This window comes from Nesoenas mayeri (assembly GCF_963082525.1).
Source record: "Nesoenas mayeri genome assembly, chromosome: 1".
In the NCBI taxonomy this organism is placed as follows: domain Eukaryota; kingdom Metazoa; phylum Chordata; class Aves; order Columbiformes; family Columbidae; genus Nesoenas; species Nesoenas mayeri.
Window position 1 is genome coordinate 2016588 of NC_137541.1, and position 22601 is coordinate 2039188.

At 50.8% G+C, this 22601-nt stretch overlaps 1 protein-coding gene across 1 annotated transcript; it reads left to right on the forward strand.

Moving 5' to 3' along the window:
* The first annotated feature begins 92 nt into the window (after nt 1-92).
* ANKRD16 (ankyrin repeat domain 16) lies at nt 93-21595 on the forward strand. Its single transcript, XM_080362196.1, has 9 exons — nt 93-238; nt 1866-2200; nt 6253-6473; nt 11062-11104; nt 12928-13036; nt 14305-14466; nt 18071-18149; nt 20549-20752; nt 21048-21595. Exons 2-8 carry the CDS (start codon nt 1875-1877, stop codon nt 20707-20709), a joined length of 1101 nt encoding a protein of 366 aa, XP_080218322.1. The 5' UTR covers nt 93-238; nt 1866-1874; the 3' UTR covers nt 20710-20752; nt 21048-21595.
* Nucleotides 21596-22601: the final 1006 nt, after the last annotated feature.

A 22601-nucleotide genomic window follows, 5' to 3' on the forward strand; every position in this document is an offset into this window, starting at 1 on the left:
TGCTTCCGCCCTTCCCCGCCTCGCAGACCAATCAGAGTGCGCTGCGCAGTGCGGCTGCCCAATGGAGTAGCACTTCCGGTTCAGACGACGCCAAAATGAAACCTTAACGCTGTCGGGGCCGAGAGAAATTTGCCCGGAGTTTCTTTATCGCCCCCCCCCAGCCCCCAAACCGGGGGGGGGGATGTGACGTCACGGTGAAGCGTATCGCCACGCGTGACGTCACCTCAGAAAAACGCGGGTGGGTTCGAACCCCCACGACACGGGCTGAGGTGGGCGGGAAATATGGCGGGTTTCCCGCCTTGGGCGTTGGGGGGGGGGAGGGGGGTCCTTATATTTCTGAACTTGCTAAGGGGAAAAGTGAAATTCTGCTTTTCCTGAAAAACAATTAGTTTCTGGTTTCCCTGAGGGAAAAGGAAATGACACGTTTTCCAGAGAAAAAGGGAAATTTCTGCATTTCCTGAGGGAGCAACTGGTTTTCTGTAGAGAAAAATGGGATTTTCTACTTTTCCTCAGGGAAAATTAAATTTATGTTGTTTTTTCCTGAGGGACAAACCTGGTTTTCCAGATGGAAAAGGAAAATTCTCCTTTTTTGAAGTGAAAAAGGAAACGTCTGGTTTTCTTGAAGGAGGGACCAGTTTCTGACAATTCCCAATGGGAAAACGATATTATGGGGTTTTTTTGGAGGAAAAAGCCAGTTCCTGGTTTTCCTGAGGGAAAAGAAATTGTCTGGTTTTCCTGAGGGAAAAGGAAATTTCTACTTTACCAGAAGAAAAAGAGACTTTCTGGTTTTCCAGAGGCAGAAGCCAGTTCTTTCTTTTCCTGAGAGAAAACTCCTAGTTTTCCCATAGAAAAACGGCGTTTCTCTTTTTCCTAAAGGATTTTCCTGAAGGAGGAGGAAATTTCTGGTTTTCCTGAAGAAAAATGGGAGTTTCTATTTTTCCTAAAGGGCAGGACAGTTTCTAATTTTCCTGAAGGGGAAGGAAATATCCGACCACACCTGGAATCTTGTGTCCAGTTGTGGCCCCTCAGTTCCAGCAGGACAGGGAACTGCTGCAGAGAGTCCAGCGCAGCCACCAAGATGCTGAAGGGAGTGGAGCATCTCCCGTGTGAGGAAAGGCTGAGGGAGCTGGGGCTCTGGAGCTGGACAAGAGGACACTGAGGGGGGACTCATTGCTGGGGATCAATATGGAAAGGGGCAGTGTCAGGAGGATGGAGCCAGGCTCTTCTGGTGACAACCAGGGACAGGACAAGGGGCAATGGGTGCAAACTGGAACACAGGAGGTTCCATTTGAATATGAGAAGTAACTTGTTCCTGGTGAGGGTGACATAACACTGGCCCAGGCTGCCCAGGGGGGTTGTGGAGTCTGCTTCTGTGCAGACATTCCAACCCGCCTGGACACCTTCCTGTGTAACCTCGTCTGGGTGTTCCTGCTCCATGGGGGGATTGCACTGGATGAACTTTCCAGGTCCCTTCCAACCCCTGACATTCTGGGATATTCCTGAGCAAGAGGCTGTTTTCTGCTTTTCCTGAGGGGAAAAAGGAGATTTCCCGTTTTCCGGAGGGCGCATCTGTTTTTTGCATTTCCCAAGCAAAATAAGGAAAGTTCTTGTTTTCCTGAGGAGAAAAGGGATTTCTGTATATCCCAAGAGAGGGGCCAGATCCTGATTTTCCTAAGGAAAAGGGCATTTTCTAAAGGGAGAGATCACTCCCTATTCTTCCCGAAGAAGAAGGAAATGTCCAGTTTAATGAGGGAAAGGCTGCTTTCTGACTTTCCTAAGGGCCATGGTAAATTCTTTTTATCGTCACCCTGGGAAATCACACATTTTGAGCCCGTAATGTTGATTTTTGCCTCTTCTTTTTACAGATTTGGGCCATGGCGGAGGGGCAGTGGCTGCGGCTGGTGCAGGAGGGGCGGCTGGAGCTGCTCCGGGTCGAGCTGCCCCCGGATGCCATTCGGGGCTCGGCGGAGCAGAACTGGCGCTATGGGCGCTCAGGAGACACGTTGCTGCACCACGCAGCCCGGTACGGACACCGCGACGTCCTCGCTTACTTGGTGGAGACACTGGGGATGGACGTCGAGGTGTTTAATAGCGACTACAAGAGGCCCCTCCATGAAGCGGCTTCCATGGGATACGGGGAGTGTGTTTCCTACCTGCTGGAGAGAGGAGCGAGCGTGGACTGCTTGAAGAAGGCAGATTGGTAGGTGATGGGTTTGATTTGCCAGGGGACAGAGTGGTGTTTGAAAGGGGTTGGATGCGGGAGGTGGGAATTGGACTGGAGGAGAACAGGAGCTGAGGGGAGACCTTCTGATCTCTGACCTGCCTGAAAGGAGCTTGGAGCCAGGGGAGGTCGGGCTCTGCTCCCCAGGAACAAGCGCCAGGAGCAGAGGAAACGGCCTCACGTTGCGCCAGGGGAGGTTGAGGTTGGATGTGGGGAACAATTTCTTCCCCAAAGGGCTGTGGGGCATTGGAACAGGCTGCCCAGGGCAGTGCTGGAGTCACCATCCCTGGAGGGTTGGACAGATGGACATGAGGTTCTCAGGGACATGGGGCAGTGCTGGGGTGAGGGAACGGTTGGATTTAATGATCCTGAGAGTCTTTTCGAACCAAAATGATTTTATGATTTAGAGTCATGGAATCACAGGATCACAGGATACTTTGGGTTGGAAGGGACCTTTCAAGCTCACCCAATTCTCCCCTGCCATGAGCAGGGACATCTTCAGCAGCTCAGGTTGCTCAGAGCCCCGTCCAGCCTGGCCTGGGATGTCTCCAGGGATGGTTCATTCACCACCTCTCTGCCCAACCTGGGCCAGGCTCTCACCACCCTCAGGGCCAATAGTTTCTCCTGAATCTCCCTCCTTTAGTTTAAACCATCACCCCTTGGCCTATCGCAGCAGGCCCTGCTCAAAAGTCTGTCCCCATCTTTCTTATGGGCCCCTTTTAAGCACTGAAAGGCCACACTAAGGTCTCCCCGGAGCTTCTGTTCTCCAGCTGAACACCCCAACTCTCTCACCTGTCCCCAGCAGAGCTGTTCCAGCCTCGGATCATTCCTGTGGCTCCTCTGGCCCCTCTCCAGCAGGTCCATGTGTGTCCTGTGCTGAGGACCCAGAGCTGGACCAGCACTGCAGGGGGGTCTCAGCAGAGCGGGGCAGAGGGGCAGGATCCCTTCCCTTCCTCCACCTGCTGCCCACGGGGCTGGGGATGCAGCCCAGGATACAGTTGTTTCTTTGGGCTAAATTCCAGCCTTATCACTGATTCCCTTCCTATTTATCACAAAAGTTGTAAATTACTGCTTTATTCACAGATCCAATTTAAAAGCCTTCATCCACAGTTATTCATTCTTCCCCACTTCCCTGTTTGATGGGAATCAGTGATCCTGTGTCCTGGTCCTCAGAAACTGAAATAAGATAAGAAGGAAGTTTTCCTTCTGTTTCCCCCCAGCAAACACAGCCTCTCAGCTCAGATTTGCTACTGATATAATAGCAACAGCCTCAACAAACAACTGGTTTCCTCAGGGCTTTTGTTTGCCTGCCGTGTGGGTAACACCTGAGCAAATGATGAGCGAATGAGAAGTGGGAATGAAAAAATAAAGCCTGAGCCACGAACAAGCAGCAAACGTGATTAATGTCATTCTTCTCTTGGGGAGGGAGATTTCTGTGTACCACCTCGCAAAAGAAAGCAAGGATTCCCCCCAGGCCACAAAGAAAAGCTTTGGGGAGGTTGTTTTGAAGCTGAACGGAGAAATACAAAACCAGATCTTATAATTTGAAGCTGCGCTGACATCAGGGGAGTGGAGGGAGGCAGAGATCTCATGAGCTGCGTGTTCGAGCCTGGTTTTCTTTGATGGGCCCGCAGCACCTTTCTGTCCACGGATTAAAGACGGGGACTTACGTGTTTGCCTGTACGTGTCCCAGCCCTGGGACAAAGTGTCATTTGCATTGAAAATATATGCAGATCTGAGGCATCGTATAGAAACGGAACTGCAGGGAAGACGGAGCTCCAGGCTCAGCTCTACCCCATCGTCCCCAGCAAACACAGGTCTAATCTCTTCTTAAAAATCTCTGTCACTGGAGGTTTTACCTCCCTTCTCAGCGATTTTTCTTGTCCTTACCTGTCCTTAAAACTGGAGCATTTCTCCTAAACACGAAGCCAGATCTCTTCTCCCTGCAATTTAGGCCCACGAGTCCTTATTCCCTGTGCGCTGGGAGGTTTTTGTGCCGCAGCTTTTCCTGAATGAGGAGAGTTTGTTGGGTTTTTTTGGCCTCCCAGCTGATGTCTGTGGGTTGAAGAAGAGATTAGTCCTCTCCATGCTAGAGAAGTGTTCATCTTTTCCGGAAAGCTCAGAGGTTTCTGTCCGATCCGCACGCCCACCCAGCGTTCCATGATTGGGGCAAGTTTATAAACAGATAAAATGGAGAATGCAGCTCCTACGTGAGGCCGTGAAACTATTATTGTTTTACAATGTGGTAATTAAGGAAAATAGGGGTTGATGCTGGTGAGGGCAGTGAAATTAGTGACTTTAGTAGAGCCAAACATGGGAGATGTCTGTGGGTTCACCACCTTGAATTGCTCACACTTTACCTTGTGAGTAAACCCTCAGCTAACGTGTGTGTGCTGATGGCTCTGGGCTCTGTCCTCCAAAGAGGCTGCAGATCCAGTAACATCACTGGTCCTCACTGGGGAAGGATGGACAAGGAGATAACAACAACCCCATGAACACTGCAGGCTCGGGGAAGAGCGGCTGGAAAGTGCTCAGCGGAAAAGGAGCTGGGGGTGTTTGTGACAGTGGCTGAACATGAGCCAGCGTGTGCCCAGGTGGCCAAGAGGCCACCAGCATCCTGGCTGGGACCAGCACTGGTGTGGCCAGCAGGCCCAGGGCAGTGACCGTCCCTGTGCTGGGACCTGGGGAGGACAAACCGTCAATCCTGGGGGCAGTTCTGGGCCCCTCACACCAAGAAAGGCCTTGAGGTGCTGGAGCGAGTGGAGAGAAGGGAACGGAGCTGGTGAGGGGCTGGAGCACAAGTGTGATGGAGCGGCTGAGGGAGCTGGGGGATTCAGCTGGAGAACAGGAGCTGAGGGGAGACCTTCTGATGTCTGAACTGCCTGAAAGGAGCTTGGAGCCAGGGGGGTCGGGCTCTGCTCCCCAGGAACAAGCGCCAGGAGCAGAGGAAACGGCCTCAAGTTGCGCCAGGGGAGGTTGAGGTTGGATGTGGGGACCAATTTCTTCCCCAAAGGGCTGTGGGGCATTGGAACAGGCTGCCCAGGGCAGTGCTGGAGTCACCAGCCCTGGAGGGTTGGACAGATGCAGAGATGAGGTTCTCAGGGACATGGGGTAGTGCCAGGGGTGGGTTAACGGTTGGACTCAATGATCTTAAGGGTCTTTTCTGACCAAAATAATTCAATGATTCTATAACAGGTCACTAGGAGGAGAAACTGTGGTGAACCTGCCCTGCTGCCAGGCAGGAGTGGGGTTGGTTGTTAATCTGCAGTGCCTGGGTTCTAGGTGTGCAAATGTGCTCATTGCTGGATGGAAAGCAGAGGGAGGAGGGCTGGTCGCTGTGTTTCTTTGCCAGATGTACCACTGGATTTCTAGGACGACACGCAAAATCCATGCAAGGCATAGTTTGGAAACTGTGCGATGGAGAAGATGCTGTTCCTCTGGAGAGCTTGTAAAAATGGTTTTAAATATCAAAGGTTCTTCCCATGCATGTAAAACAGGACAAAACTGTGAAAAGCTTCACTCTCAGGCCAGCTGCTCTGCATCAGAAATGTTCCAGAGTGGCATTCATTGATAGACTCGTGCCCTGCCACTTGGAGATGGGAAGTTGTCTGTGGTTTGCTGCCTGTCTGAGGTCAGAAACACTGATTTTAGCAGCTCTACCTCACAAAAATCCAGACCCCATATTACCTGCATGAAAGAAGTAGTGCTGTAAAATCTCATGGGTCCGTATTCAGCCTGTGTTGAGCTTCAGTCAAAGCATCCAAATGCAGGTGAGATGATAAATTTAGCCCTGGGCTTGGAGATATTCTTTAGCCAGAAAAGTTTCCTGCTCCCCCGGAGCGGTTTTAACACATCAGTTTTCCCTCTGGCTTCCTCGCCACAGCTGGCGCTTGGCTGCTGTGTTTTATTAAGCCAGTTGGTGCTAGAGACAACTTTAAATCGTGTTTCAAGCTCAGACCTTAGAACAAAATCCATCAGGCTTGTGTGGCGCTGTCTCTCTGGTTATTATATTCGCCTCATTTTAATTTTAGGACCCCCCTCATGATGGCTTGCACCAGGAAAAACCTGGAAGTCATCAAAGCTCTTGTGGAACACGGAGCCAACCCGCTGCTGAAGAACAAGGATGGCTGGAATTGCTTCCACATCGCCAGCCGGGAAGGCCATCCCCAAGTCCTCCGGTACCTGCTGGATGTGTCCCCAAGCTGCTGGGACACAGAGAGCACGATAAAGAGAACACCACTGCACACAGCAGGTAAAGAAGGGTCTCGTTGCCACCGAATGGGTTGGAAGAGAGAGTGGGCCGTGGAGAACAGGCTCTTGTTTCAGTTCAGGTTTATCTTGGAGGAGCAAAGCCTGAGTTTTATTGATACAAAACCACAAGAAAATGGTTAAATAATAATAATAAATAAACTAAGTTACTGAAATTAAATGAAAATGTGTTAGTGGTGGGCACTGGGAGCTCACGCCTCTGAACTTCCATCCGCTACGTCCTTACAGGGTTTCACCTCAGGACAGACGCTTCGTGGCTTTCAGATGAATAAACCACAAGAATTAGGCTTAGCATTTTGTAATGATGTGCCAAAGACTCAGTTTGTGAGGTTAGGGGGTCCTCAGCTCCCATTTCACTGGGTTTTGCCTGTGTTTAAGTGTGGTTTTGTGGTGGATAATTTCTGGGTCTGCACCAGGAGTGCTCACGATCACCCACTGGCTCTGGCTTCCTTGGATCAGGGTGTTTGTCTCCGTCTCTGTCTCCTTGTGACAGACGCATCTGAGCTCCCACAGCTCGGGACACAATGCAAAACACTTGCTGATTTATAAAGCTGCAAATTGCACTTGGAAAATCGGCAAAGCTCCAATATTGTGGAATTTTAAAACTCCCAAAAACCAGTAGAGCTGCTGACAGGCACCGTTTGGGACCTGCTGGTTTGGTTTATAGTCTTGTCATTGGTTTTTGTAAGAGAAGTATCTTTCTAAATGCTCCATTTTGCTGCGTGTGCTTGGTGGGTTTGGTTGTTACGACGAATCTGAAGAGCTGTAGGGTCTTTGGACACAACCTCGGTAAGAAGCATCATAGAGTTGTGTTATTCTCAAGAAGGCTGCGTTGCGTGGTGATGAATCCAAAGTGCCTTTCTGCAAAGCAAAATGCAGTTTTCTGCTGGGAATACATAGGGGCTGTTGTTAGTGCTGGAGCCCGGGGGGTCTGATTTCCTTTCTCTGCCCTTTTCCTTGGTTTCAAAGGAGATAAAAAGGGAGAGAAATTGTTTGAGGAACCACAGGCATCATCTGTAGACGTGGTGAGGAGCAGGAGGACACAGTTAAGTGAATGGTGACCCAGAGACAGTTTAGATTTCATTTCTGGCTTTCTGACTCTTTCACCCTTAAGATGTGGGAGTGATTAATTTTAATTTATAAACAATGCACAAAGTGCATCAGTTAAGTCCTCTTAGCCTTAATAAGTTGAATGGCCCAGAAATATGGTAACGCAGAATTAAGTTTGTCCCGCTGTGTCTCAGTGCACTGGTTACCCAGAGGGAGTGGATGGTGGAGTGAGTGAACAAAGGGAGAAGCGTGTGACACCAAGTCGGGGTGACATTGTGGGGCAGGCTCAGCGCTGGAGGGTGGTGGCCCTGAATCTGAAAGATGCCCCATTGCTGAGGGGTGATTTTCTGCGTGTCCCAGGGCTCACGTTCCTGCAGGAGAAAGGAGTGAGAAGAGCCACCACTCAAACCTGCGTTACCTAAACTCATGTCCCAAAGAATTTAGAGTCGTAGAATCACAAAATCATGTTGGTTGGAAGAGATCAAGTCCAACTCTTAACCCAGCCCTGGCACTAACCCACGTCCCTGAGAACCTCCATCAGTTTTGTGTGCTCAGTTTTTGGCCCCTCATGACAAGAAAGACCTTGAGGCTTTGGAGTGAGTTCAGAGGAGGGGAAGGGGCTGGAGCACAAGATCAGGGAGTCCAACCATAACCCACCCCTGGCACTGCCCCATGTGCCTGAGAACCTCATCTCCATGTGTATTCAGCCCTCCAGGGCTGGTGACTCCAGCACAGCCCTGGGCAGCCTGTTCCAATGCCCCACAGCCCTTTGGGGAAGAAATTGTTCCCAAGATCCAACCTCAACCTCCCCTGGCGCAACTTGAGGCCATTTCCTCTGCTCCTGGCGCTTGTTCCTGGGGAGCAGAGCCCGACCCCTCCTGGCTCCAAGCTCCTTTCAGGCAGTTCAGAGATCAGAAGGTCTCCCCTCAGCTCCTGTTCTCCAGCTGAACCCCCCAGGTCCCTCAGCCGCTCCCATCACACTTGTGCTCCAGCCCCTCACCAGCTCCGTTCCCTTCTCTCCACTCGCTCCAGCACCTCAAGGCCTTTCTTGGTGTGAGGGGCCCAGAACTGCCCCCAGGATTGATGGTTTGGCCTCCCCAGGTCCCAGCACAGGGACGGTGACTGCCCTGGGCCTGCTGGCCACACCAGTGCTGGCACCAGCCAGGATGCTGGTGGCCTCTTAGCCACCTGGGCACACGCTGGCTCATGTTCAGCCGCTGGCACCAACACCCCCAGCTCCTTTTCCACCGGGCACTTTCCAGATGGTCTTCCCCAAGCCTGCAGCGTTCATGGGGTTGTTGTGACCCAAGTGCAGGACCCAGCACTTGGCCTTGTGTAATGTAGCCCCCCCTGGCTCCAACCTCCTTTCAGGCAGTTGCAGAGAGTGAGAAGGTTTAATAGGGATCGACTCTCTGGAAAGACCCGAGGTGTGGTAGGGAGACCCCCGCTGTGCTGTAGTGAATCTCTTGAGCATGTTGCTCCTTGGTTGTCATTCCCGTTACTTCTCTGGCTGTCTGTCCCTGCACTGTCCTCATCAGCAGTGACAGTCCCAGCCCAGGGGCTTTGGCTGCTCCTTAGTCCTTGTGCTTGACCTGGGAATGAAAAAAGCTGCTGATTTGTTTGATGTTTCAGGCTGGGCGGTGAGGAGCACGTTGCCTGAAGGAGAAATGGCTGATTCTCATTTATTTGCATGTTCTCCTGTCCCTGCTCCATCCCAGGGGTTGTGTTTCCATGTCTGGGCTCGCAGCCCCAGCTGAGCCCTGTCCCCGCAGAGATGTGGGCGTTGGGTGGGGATCTGGAGCTTGAGGATTTGGGGACAGGGGCAGGGTGGGGAGTGTCCTGAGGAAAAGCTGCTTTTGACCTTGAACTTCAAGTCTCCTCCCTGCTTCGTGGTTATTGGGGTACGAGGGTACAGACAGCGACGGTGGATCCAGCACCCAGTTCTCACTGCTTCACAGAGGTGTGTCTTCATCTCTATGTTGCCTCCTACATTTGTCTTTCTCTGTGGCAAAGCCATCAATTTGGGTTGATTTCTGGTCATTTTACAGCTCCAGGTTAGACCCTGGGCCACACACTAGCAGAGAAGCAGCCGATGTGAGAGTGACTGGGCAGCAGGAAGGGCTGGAGCTGCTTAAACCACCTTTCCCCCAGCATAATTTTAACCCAGGAGGATACTGGGGGATGCTGTGGGGTGGGTACTGGTCCCAATATCCCCCCCCACACCACCACGTAGCCCATTTACACAGAGGAGTGGACACAGGTGAGGGGCTGGAGATGATACTGGAGCTACTGGGGGAAATCATGTCAAGAAGAAGTCGCTGTCTCAATGAATTTCCATCCCCAGGGTGTGGATGTGAGCACATTAACCCGTGACCAGTCCAGCTGGCTTCCTGGCACACATATCCCTGGATAAATGACGGGTAGTTTTCTTCCCTCCCCCCCTTTTATTTTTTGGGTCGATTCCTCAAGCTTTGCTGCTTCTTATATCAGTAGCCTGAGGCGAGAGAGCGGAGGAGACATAATTAGAGGATGTGGAGTGCAACAGTGTTTCTGAGAGCTGCAGCGTTCTTGTCTCTCTGTTGCTGTTAAGGGATCTAATCGTGTTGCTTGGGTTGTTTTGTCTTCACATAACTGGGTTTTTTTAAAGCCTCCGTTTTGAAAATCCGTTTCACAATGTGTTTCTGCCTCTATTTATCTCAGCTCAGGTGAAAGGGTGATAAATAGGGAGGATGGGGACACCTTGTTGGGCTTTCAAAGAGCATCTATTGTGCAGCTGCATCTGAAGGTTATTGCTAGTAAGGCACCTTTGCCAGGGGCCCTTCTTCCATTGAGTAAATACCTTGATGTAACAGCTCCACGTTTGGTTTGATGTTTTTCTTTATTTAATTTGTTTTGCAAAATAACCTGCAGAAATAAAAGAAAAAAAGCCAGATTAAGGCTGTCTGCACTTTGCTGTAATATGATTTTTTCTAATTATTTTTTTTTAAAGAGAGTATTTTGGTGCGTGATGTTCAAATCCTCCCCCACTGTTGTTGTTTTTCCTCCGAGATGCTGTCTGAGTGAAGATGCTTCATTAGGATGATGAGATGGGAGTGATGGGGAGTCCAGAGTGGCTGTGGAGGGCTAGAAATGCCATCCAGCTATTCACCAGCTCCCCGCTTTGTGTTCATTTTCCTCCTCACAGATTTCACTTCAGGGATTAACAAACACTCGCAAGAAAAGATCTTTGTGTCAGCGTAATTGCATATACTGTTCTCATGCATTCCGCAGTTAAATGGTGCTTATATGCATATTTTTATATGGTGTTTTCCTATAGGATCAGGGGAAGAGAAAGCTTGAGATCTGGAGACGATGTTTTAATTACAAGGAATAAAATCAAAAGCTTTGAATTTAAAGCCTCTTGCAACCCCCTCCCGCATCATGAGTAAGCCGAAAGGCTTGGAAACCTGATTATATTTCACCGTAGGCAGACGGTGGCATGAAAATATACATTAACCCTGTGTTTTCTCTCTCTCTGCCAGCGATGCACGGCTGCGCGGACGCCGTGGAGCTGCTTCTGGAGCGGTAAGTGAGCTCCCTCCTTCCAGCCGTCCGCGCACAAAGGCCGTTTGTGCCGTCCGCGGACGCCCAGCTGCACCGCACGCCATCCCAAGCCCGTCTCCCTTTCCTCTGGGTTTTTCACAGCCGGTCGGAGGGTCTTTGAGACAAGGACACTCCGCTTGGGCTCTGACTTCAGCGTGACATAAGCCTCGGTTATATAACACGGCTCTTTTTCTATGCTGATTCATCCCTGTTGCCTCCCATGTGTCCAAGGCCATACGATAACAACACAAAAACAGGGGGTTTTGGCAGCTTGGTTCTGGCTGCAGCTCCTCTAAGCTGGACTCAGCCTCCAGGCTTTATTTTTCAGGCTGGGGCTTCTGGGAGAATGCTGTGAAGTGGCTTTAAATCAGCTTGTGCTCAGTCATCCTGACCTTGTTACCTTCCGAACCAACCCTGCCAGAGCTGGAGCATTTTTCCCTGGGCATCGCAGCCGCTGCTTTTCACAGCTCCCGTTAGCCGACTCGTCCAAGCCTTCTTAATTCCTGTCCGTGTTTGGCCCAGCATAAATGTAGCCCTGTGATTCAAGACAGGTTGCAATTTTAATTCTGTCTTCTCTCATTTCAACTGAGCTTTAACCTGAGCGAGACGTGTGGACTGTGTTTTAGTACATGGCGTTGTGGCATGAGGATGTGGTTTTCACCTCTGTCAGGGCAAGGCCTGTGTGTGCTTTACCCTTCCAGAGATCCTCTGTTCGGGGGGCAAGGGAAATAAATAGAAATGATGTGTAGAGCCCTGTTTTTTGTGCAGGCAAATAAGCTGCACCAGCTGAATAGCAGATCACTGGCCAAAAAGCAGACTGTGCCCCAGTGCATAAAGCACCGAGACAGGTTTCTAGAGTCATAGAATTGTTTTGGTTAGGAAAGACCATCAATATCATTGAGTCCAACCATAACCCACCCCTGGCACTACCTCATGTCCCTGAGAACCTCATCTCTGTCTGTTCAACCCTCCAGGAATGGTGACTTCAGCTCTGCCCTGGGCAGCCTGTTCCAATGCCCCACAGCCCTTTGGGGAAGAAATTGTTCTCCAGATTCAACCTCAACCTCCCCTGGCGCAACTCGAGGCCGTTTCCTCTGCTCCTGGCGCTTGTTCCTGGGGAGCAGAGCCCGACCTCCCTGGCTCCAAGCTCCTTTCAGGCAGGTCAGAGATCAGAAGGTCTCCCCTCAGCTCCTGTTCTCCAGCTGAACCCCCCAGCTCCCTCAGCCGCTCCATCACACTTGTGCTCCAGCCCCTCACCAGCTCCGTTCCCTTCTCTCCACTCGCTCCAGCACCTCAAGGCCTTTCTTGGTGTGAGGGGCCCAAAACTGCCCCCAGGATTGGTGGTTTGGGCTCCCCAGGTCCCAGCACAGGGACGGTCACTGCCCTGGGCCTGCTGGTCACACCAGTGCTGGTCCCAGCCAGGATGCTGGTGGCCTCTTGGCCACCTGGGCACACGCTGGCTCATGTTCAGCCACTGGCACGAACACCCCCAGGTCCTTTTCCAGCCGCTCTTCCCCAGCCTGCAGCGTCCATGGGGTTGTTGTGACCCAAGTGCAGGACCCGGCACTTGGCCTTGGTGACCCTCAGACAATTGGCCTCAGCCCATCGATCCAGATCCCTCTGTGGAGCCTCCTGCCCTCCAGCAGATCAACACTCCCAGTCAGCTTGATGTTGTTTACATGGCCTACAGACAGGCTTTATATATGGCATTGATAATCTCCTGCCCCACTAATGCAAAGCAACGAGTGCAGGAAGGAATTTAGAGCTGCCAACAACTCTGTACCGGCTTTTCTTGTCTCTCCCAGGTGCCAGTACAAACCTGACAGCAGAGACAAATGTGGAGTCACTCCCTTTATGGATGCAATCCAGAACGGGCATGTCAACATCGCCCGGCTGCTTCTGGAAAAACACCAGGTAGGTGCCAAAAACATAAAAACATCATCTCCCTTCTCCAGGAACTGACTGAGAACTGTCAGGATGGGAAATCCATAGAATCATTTTGGTTGGAAGAGACCCTCAAGATCATTGAGTCCAACCGTTCCCCCAACCCTGGCACTACCCCATGTCCCTGAGAACCTCATCTCCGCATTTGTTAAACCCCTCCAGGGATGGTGAGTTGATGAATCGATGTGAGATGCCCACCTGACGGCTGATTTGTGCCTCCCTTGTTATGTCCTTTGCCATCTCTTGGCCTCTCCACCAGACCAGTTGTGACGTTCATCAGACACTGTGCCACACTGGTGCAGCTCGCCAGTTTGGCCGAAAACAATTGTGGCAAAACCAGTCAGTCCGTTTGTGCTGCACTGGCAGGTGGAATTGGCCAACGGAGCCCCCAGCATGGCACAGATAAGGCCAGAGAACATGGTACCGCACTTTTCAAGATCAGAAACTTTGGATTTACTCAGCCATAACACCAGCAGAAACAGTTTGATGCCCATGTTGTGTTTGAGTGTGTAGATACTTGTTGACTTCAGTAGATGTTCGTGTGCTTGTCTTCACTCATCTGGCCCTTACAGGATAAAACATTTGTGAAGTTTGCTTACGTTTGTAGCCTCGCATTTCAGACAGTGAAGACGGAATAGTTGATTTAATTTCCTCGTTGCTGTGCCCTGGCTCACTGCCATAACGTAGCACTGGAAATGCTAATAGCCGTGTTTATAAATCCATGAGTCAGGCCCACTAGACTTCAAAAGGCTGGATGATACCCTTGAAGATGAGCACACTGTGTGTTACTTCCCTTTATACTTCTTGAGTTTACATTTTTGCCATTCAGAGACTCACAGGAGAGATCTCCTGAGGTTACCCGCCCGTCTCTCTCCCTCTACCTGTATCCAAATTCTTCTCCACCAGCACAACGCTTGGAGATGGGCAGTTTCTTGCCAGTTTAAAGAGTTGAAACCCATCATATGTGCTGCAGAAAAATAGAGGGGAGGTTCTGTTTTGTTTTGTTTTGTTTCTGGTCTTAGTTTTGCTTATCGCTTCACCATCTCAGCAGAGAACTGGCTCTGGTCTACAAATCACGGCACTACCAACGCAGCAGTCATGCTGGTGACATCCCACATGTCCATTGCTGTCACCATGGCCGTGGCAGGCAGATACGATTCTTCTCGGGCCGGTGATTGTCCTTGAAGGTTTCGCCAGGCTGTTCATTGCTTTCCCTTTTCCCTTCTCCCCCATTCCAGGCCTGTCCCACAGCTGTGGACGCTTTGGGCGCTCAAGCTCTGCACAGGGCAGCTGTCACGGCACAGGATGAAGCCATCCGGTTCCTCGTCTCCGAGCAGGGCGTCGATGTCAACGAGAGAGCGACGGACGTTCAGCTCACAGCGCTGCACTACGCAGCCAAGGTTTGTCCCTCTTCACAAACTCCCTCTGCAAAATCTCTGCCTGTTGCTGTGGTACAGGCAGAAATCTAACCCAGTCTGGTTCAGGTATTTGCCAGTGATGGTGGATTTACATTCCTAACTCATCCTCTGTCACTGTCCCTCTGATCCTGACCAGTCCCAAACCCTGTTGAATGGGTTTTAGACCCTCATTAAGTGTGTCCAGCTGTCTGCAGAGTGGTGGTGGTGTTGTGGTTTAACCCCAGCCCGCCATCAAAACCACAACAGGTGCTCACTCACTACCCCACCCCCAAGTGGGGAGAGAATCGAAAGGGAAAGGAGAAATTCATGGACTGAGATAAAAACAGTTTAAGAAAATAACAAAACAATACTAATATGGAGTCACAGAATCATTTTGGTTGGAAAATACCCTCAAGATCATTTAGTCCAACTGTTAATGCTGCCAAGTCCACCTCTACCCCATGTCCCTGAGAACCTCATCTCTGTCCAACCCTCCAGGGATGGTGACTCCAGCACTGCCCTGGGCAGCCTGTTCCAATGCCCCACAGCCCTTTGGGGAAGAAATCGTTCCCCACATCCAACCTCAACCTCCCCTGACGCAACTTGAGGCTGTTTCCTCTGCTCCTGGCGCTTGTTCCTGGGGAGCAGAGCCCGACCCCCCTGGCTCCAAGCTCCTTTCAGGCAGTTCAGAGATCAGAAGGTCTCCCCTCAGCTCCTGTTCTCCAGCTGAACCCCCCAGGTCCCTCAGCCGCTCCATCACACTTGTGCTCCAGCCCCTCACCAGCTCCGTTCCCTTCTCTCCACTCGCTCCAGCACCTCAAGGCCTTTCTTGGCGTGAGGGGCCCAAAACTACCCCCAGGATTGGCGGTTTGTCCTCCCCAGGTCCCAGCACAGGGACGGTCACTGCCCTGGGCCTGCTGGCCACACCAGTGCTGGTCCCAGCCAGGATGCTGGTGGCCTCTTGGCCACCTGGGCACACGCTGGCTCATGTTCAGCCCCTGTCACCAACACCCCCAGGTCCTTTTCCAGCCGCTCTTCCCTGAGCCTGCAGTGTCCATGCGGTTGTTGTGACCCAAGTGCAGGACCCGGCACTTGGCCTTGTGTAATCTAACATAAGAAAGTAGAGGTGGAAAGGCGGAGGGAGCTCCCAGGCGCTTATCTATGTCCTTCGCACAGGAGCTGTTTTGAATTCCAGGCTGTGAAATTTGTTTGGGCTTTGTCTTCCTCCCATCACAAGCTTGTATGGGAAGCGGGACCTGTGGGTCCTGTAACGCTCCTGGGGAGCGTAGATCAGATCCCAAAAGCCTCATTGCTGACTGGGATCCCTCCTGGGACCCTTCTGCACTGCTGTCACATCACAGCATGCAGGACGCTGGCAGCCGGTGACAAGGGGAGGTCCCCGCTCAGATCCCTGCATGTTAAACCTCTTAAGCTTTAACATGCAGCACTCAGAGCCCAGTCTAGACTTGTAGTGGGAACGACGCAGCGTCCCAGTGCCCCGCTTCGACAAAAGCATCAATGACACTTACTGGGAGTGCTGGCAACAGTATTCTCTTCCAGCAGGGCCGGCCATGGCATTTGCTGGCTCTCACAAAAGAGGCCTTTCTCCCAGCTTCTCTTCCTCATGCTCCGAGAAACCATGTTGAAAGCCCTTTTGGTTGCCAAGGGTACGTTTAACAGCAACGCTATTGGGGAATATAATGTGCCTTGGAGAAGATCCCAGCTCTGTCTTGGCGAGCGGCTCATTGGGGAGCGATTTGATGTGTTTCTCTTCTTTCCCGAGGCTCAGTGTAACTTTATATTTACAGCACCGTTTGTTTGGCTGGTGGGCTTTTTTTTTTGTCTTTTTCTTATTACTTCGCATTTATAAATACAGGAAAATCAAATTACGCTTTCAATTCAATTTGCTGCCAAGGTTGTGGCAGTTCCTGGCGTGCTGTCTTCACCACGGAGAGGGCGTGTGTAGCCCGAAACAGGAGCCTTGAGCAGGAGGAGAAGATGCTCCCGAGTCGTACGATATTCGGGGGAAAATGAGTAGGTGGCGGGGATAAAAATAAGGGCCTTGCATTCTCATGCCGCACGACAAAGACTAATTCATCGCATCGAGGAAGTAATTACAAAATCAGGCGTGTTATTTAGGGAGAGGGGATTTATTTTAAGGAGAAGCTTGTGCAGGGAGGAGGGGTGTGGGGGCTGTATTGCATTTTCCCTGCAGAGTTTAAAGTTTGCTACTTAGAGAGGAAAGATAGAGGACGCTGTGGGTCGTGATGGTGTGAAAACGTGGGGCTCTGTGTCTTCTCATGGGGCGTTATAAATACTGGAGTAATCCTTGATGAAAAACCAGTGCCTGAGGGTACCATGGGCAGATGCGCAACCATCCACATCCATCAGCAACAGATTGTGCTCTGAGTTGAAATACACCTCAGTAAGAGCGATTCCAGACCCCCATGGTACGTGAACTGGATTTACAGTGTAGGAAAACACGACTTTTTGCTGACATTTAGTCCTTTTAACAGCCAGCTGCCAATTATGAAAGGTTAAGTCAGGGCTCCTATGGCTTTGTGGCCGGCTGGAGTTAAAAGCAATTTAATTGAGTTACTTGATTGAAGGGGAGGACTAGGGAGGCAAAGGCAAGATGGGTCGCAAAATTAGGGCGCTAATTTGCTATTAAGAAACACTTTAGGTCGTGTCACCCCGTTGTAAGTTGGAGACCATTTGTGCATTAAATTCTCTGCAGCCACTGGCAAAGGCAAAGGCAGGAGACAATCCTCCATATTCCTCACACCTCAGGGTACAAGGTGACCATGATCAGGAAGATCATATGGGATCTACCATTGTCTAAAAGCAGTTTCACCTGCCTGGATGTGGACTGGGTTGTGTGTCTTTGGCTGTACCACCACCACCAGACACAGCTCTGCGCTGTAGCGTGATTTGAAGCACTGTAGGTCTTAATTAAACACTTTTGCGTTTAAAACGTGCCATTAAATGTTCGCAGAGAGAATTATCATTGCTCCTGGGGTGCCTCTTATTTGCTTTTTCAGCCTCTGGGTTGGAATTCCTGCCAGGGACATGCGAGACATGCAGACACGCTCCAAGCTCCGACTCCTCTCACTGTTGCCAGCAGAAGAGCTGGAGAAGGTGCCTGGTGGTTTCTCTGGCCGATTCCCATCGGGTAACAGCAACATGTCTGCTGTTCCTGGGCAATCGCTGGCTAACGGAGCCGATCCGCACTGCCACAGGCAGCAAACCCTGATTTCCAGCCGCTGGAAAGTCCTTTGGAGCTCCTGGTAGCGCCAGATTTGACCATGCCAGAGTAAATCTGCATCCGTGGCCTCCCAGGTGCCATATGCACCCAGGGACAGATCATAGAATGTCTTGAGTTGGAAGGGACCCACAAGAATCATCAAGTCCAACTCCTGCCCCTGCACAGGACAAGCCCAAAATTCACACCGTGTGTCTGATGGCGTTGGCCAAACGCTTCTTGAATATTGAAGATCACTTGCAGCCTCCTTTCTTTTCAACCTTGTGCTGTTTCTGCTAAATGCAACGGTGACAAACCGCGGAGCTGGTTCTGAATAAATAATCCACGTATTTGTGCTCACTGCAGGAAGGACACACGCACACCATCCAGACACTGCTGTCCCTCGGTGCCGATGTCCACGCGAAGGATGGGAAGAACCGCTCTGGTAAGGCCGCTGAGCTATTTGTTCACCCTCTTGTATGACAGCGAGATGCGTTTTAGCAACAAGAGCCTGGCCTCCAAAGCAGCCCGCGCTGCGTCTGCTCAGCGGAGCGTGCAAGGAGATGCCAGATGCACGTATGCAAATGGCTCTTGGAGCAGCGTGACGTGTATTTTAGGGTTTTGTTTTGCAGCTTTCATTCACTGGCTCTTTTCCTGCTGGATTTTCTGATGTCTAATGGCATGGTTGAGCTTGAGCTGCAGCCTTTCCCCCAGGGGAAAGAACAGAGATGCTAATTTCTTATAACCCAGCTGCTTATTTTGCATGAAACTGTCGGGAGCTTAGTATCATTGACACGGCAGCCTTGCCATCAAATTTGGTTGAAATCAGCCAATGTGAAGCAGTTAGGGTGGGCAGACACAGCAATCGCACAAGCTCTTAAGCCTCAGTTTTTTATCAAACTACCTAGGAATGGCTTATGAGCAAATAACAGAGAGTTTGAACGTAAATATCGTTGCTATAGCGATGGTGGGGAGTTGGCATTCCCAGCATGAGAGTATGAGGCATCTCTTGCATCAGCATCTCTGAAAAAAAAAGAAGTATATAGAAATGGTTTCAGCCATTGCCAAAATTGGCAACTTACCCAGTCTTCAGTTTTGGTTAATAACACGCTTCAGTGACGAGCGTGAACAGTCTTGTATCGTTCATGATCTCTTCCCCCACCCCCTCAGTGAGTAAATTCGAGCTCTGCTGAACTCATCCAACCCTGGGATGTTTCTGGTGGTTCTTTGTGCCCATCGGCTGCCCCGTTCCCCAGCACCTTTGCTGTGTTAGTGTCTGTGGGATGAGCTGGGAACTGGGCTGGATTATTTCAGCCTCCCCGATGGGATGCTCTTTGCTGCACGCAATGCATGGGAACCTTTCTCTTTATTCCCCAACCCTGAAGTGAGCTTCAGGGAGCCTGCAAATGCCCCTGGTGACATCCAGAGTAGCTGCAAGCCTCTCTCTTCCATGTCACTATTAAATCCACTCCAAAAAACAGAGTAATAAGAGACTCCAAGGCTGCGTGCTGTGTCCCACAGCCTCCCCCTCCTGTGGTGGGCACCCTGTGCCCATGAGTCAGTGAAAATGAACCAAGTTGGCCTAAATATCCTCAATATGTTTGCAAACCTGGTTAGCTTTGGTTCAGCCAGGTTAGTACCGCTCAGTGGACTGGAACAACTAGTAATCTGCAAGGGGGAGAATCACAGAATAGTTTGGGTTGAAGGGACCTTCAAAGGTCACCCAGTGCCCCCCTGCCATGAGCAGGGACATCTTCACCAGCTCAGGTTGCTCAGAGCCCCGTCCAGCCTGGCCTGGGATGTCTCCAGGGATGGTTCATCCACCACCTCTCTGCCCAACCTGGGCCAGGCTCTCACCACCCTCAGGGCCAACAATTACTTCTTCATGTTTGTCCTGAGTCTCTCTCCTTTAGTTTAAAACCATCACCCCTTGTCCTGTCACAACAGGCCCTGCTCAAAAGTCTGTCCCCATCTTTCTTATTTGCCCGTTTTAAGCACTGAAAGCACTAAGGTCTCCCTGGAGCTTCTGTTCTCCAGCTGAACACCCCAACTCTCTCAGCCTGTCCTCCCAGCAGAGCTGTTCCAGCCTCGGGTCATTCCTGTGGCTCCTCTGGCCCCTCTCCAGCAGGTCCATGTGTGTCCTGTGCTGAGGACCCAGAGCTGGACCAGCACTGCAGGGGAATGGGTAACAGCTGGGGTAAGGGGCTGAAAATTGTTTCTGCCAGCATGGCTGAGTGTGGGAGAGGAGATGTCCCAGGTTGGGCAGGTTTAATTGTCCCATTGCTGCTGTAGACATGCACAGCTGTGGCAGCTGAGCCAGGCTGTGCCATCACACGGCTGCTTGGCTGCGTGGTCCAACTGGGGAAAGTCATTTTGGTTGTAAAAGACATTTAGGATCATCGAGTCCAACCGTTAACCCAACACAGGCACTACCCCGCGTCCCTGAGAACGTCATCTCTGTGTCTGTTCAGCCCCTCCAGGGCTGGTGACTCCAGCACTGCCCTGGGCAGCCTATTCCAATGCCCCACAGCCCTTTGGGGAAGAAATTGTTCCCCACATCCAACTTCAACCTCCCCTGGTGCAATTTGAGGCCGTTTCCTCTGCTCCTGGCGCTTGTTCCTGGGGAGCAGAGCCCGACCCCCGCTGGCTCCAAGCTCCTTTCAGGCAGTTCAGAGCTCAGAAGGTCTCCCCTCAGCTCCTGTTCTCCAGCTGAACCCCCAGCTCCCTCAGCTGCTCCTCAACAGAATCATCATTCACCCTTTCACCCAATTCAGTTTGTTTCTGAATCAGATTGAAGCTGAATGTGGCATTTTGGCTCCTGTCACGATATCTTGTCCCCCCCAGCCCTGCACGCCGCGTGCGCGGGGCAGCAAGCAGACGCTGCACGGATCCTACTCAGCGCCGGGCTGGAGGATGCTCCGGATGGCACCGGCACGCTGGCACGGCAGCTCGCCAGGAAGCCAGATGTCATCCAGGTGTTCCAGGAAACAGATGTCAGCGCGTGAGACCTACTGGGAAAAAAAGAGAAGCCTGTTTCATTTCAATGTGGTACGTTAGTTATCGCTTAACAACTATTCAGGTTTAGGCAAACGCCTGTTTAAAAGGATGGGATTTTCACATGAGGATTGAGCAGAAAAACCAAGCTCGACATTTAGGGAAAAACATATTTTATATAGGATAATGGGCATTAAAATAATGTTTTAAATAGGATTATCTCAAAAAGATAATGGATGTAATGGGTCTGGGCTATCACACTCCTGTACTGACCCCGTCCTTGGAAATTTACGGCTTTTCTTCTTTCACTTCCAAATTTCAGGGGTGAATTTCACCTTTTCTCTTGCAGCTCCCAGCATGTCCAACCAGCTGACACTGCAGCTCCCTGAAGCAGAACCCTCTAAGGAAGGTGCCCCTTGGGACGTGCATGGCTTGAACCCTCCAGAGCCTGCGATGTTTCCCTTCTCCTAAAGGAGAAGATACACCTGGATCGGTGATTTTTATAGCCCTTAATGAACTTGCTCTCCACTAATTTCTTAAATTGCTTTAATTGGCCACCTCTTTCAGTAGCCCCTGAGAGGCTGAGTGCATTGTGGGGTGAGCCCTTGGTGACTCTTCCTTCATCAGGTTTGAGCTGCATCAGCATCTTAACATCCTTTTTGTGTCGCAAAACCTGCTGAGATCAATGCAAAGACCTTGACCTTGCAGTGACACCAAGGGTTTTTGGATCAGACTGAAAATAAGAGGTATTTATTATTCCAGACAGCCTTGCGTGGCACTTACCAGCACCAATGAACCTCAAAAAGCACCCAGTCCTGCTCTTTGAATATAGAGAAATAGCTTAAAATTTAATGTAGCCAGTAAGTCTCTTAACAGCCTGGAATACACATCAAGGTAAGCGCTACTGTAGCTGTTTGGTTTATTTGTATCCATCTGGAATTATAAATTTGGGTTTGCGTAGAAACACAGCACGTCCCTGTCTATATGTAACGTCAAGATGTAAACCAAACCAACGGGATTCTGTGGTTTTGGTGATAACATGCTAAAAATCAGGCCTATAGCTGAGTGAGCTGCGTTTTGCTCTGCCCACGCCACGGTGCTCACATCGTGGTTTGATGCACGACCCACGTGCTCCCGGGTGGGTTTAAGATGATCCTGAGCCCTGCTTGAGTGAGAAATTCCCACCCCGCGGTCCCTGGAGCAGAGTTTGTGGTGACAATGAGCCAAAGCAACAAGATTGCTGCTATTTCTTGAGTTTAGCATCCTTTACATGCGGGGTTGAGGCCTTTCCCCCTCTGCCGGCTCGTGTTGCGTGAGGAGAGGCAGTGGCTTTATTCCCCTAAACATCCCAAATCCTTCTATAAATCCAGCTCTGGCTTCCGTACAGCGAAACTACAGCCTGGTAAATGCAAGCGGCGACTTTATTCCCACTTTTTATTATTTTAGCAAACTGTGAAATAGCTGTTTCCTCTTAATATCCCTGCTGACAAGCTCAGGTTGCTCGTGAGTCTCAGCTTCGATGAGAAAGCGAGAATGTTGTCAAATGCCCGTCTTGGCAAACACCTTGAAAACGTAAAAGGGAATTGGCATTATTTTTAAGGTGCTTTATGATTTCCAAAGGCTTCTGGACAGAGGGCTTGTCTGCCTGGGATGGACAGCTCAGGCATCATGCCCAAGACCAAAAGCAAGACACAACGGCAGCGACTTTTATTTACCCTTCTTTTAAATCTACCCCTCCGGCTATAAAAACATGCACAGAAACAAACTGGCTGTTGTCATCACAGGTGATCAGGTACAAAAGGACGTTAGAAAAGGAGCGTGGATTCAGCTGCACGCCTGAAAATGAGGTTGGGGGAGAGTCCTTGTCATCTTTCGTGCTGTTTTTGCCATTGCTGAGCCCAGC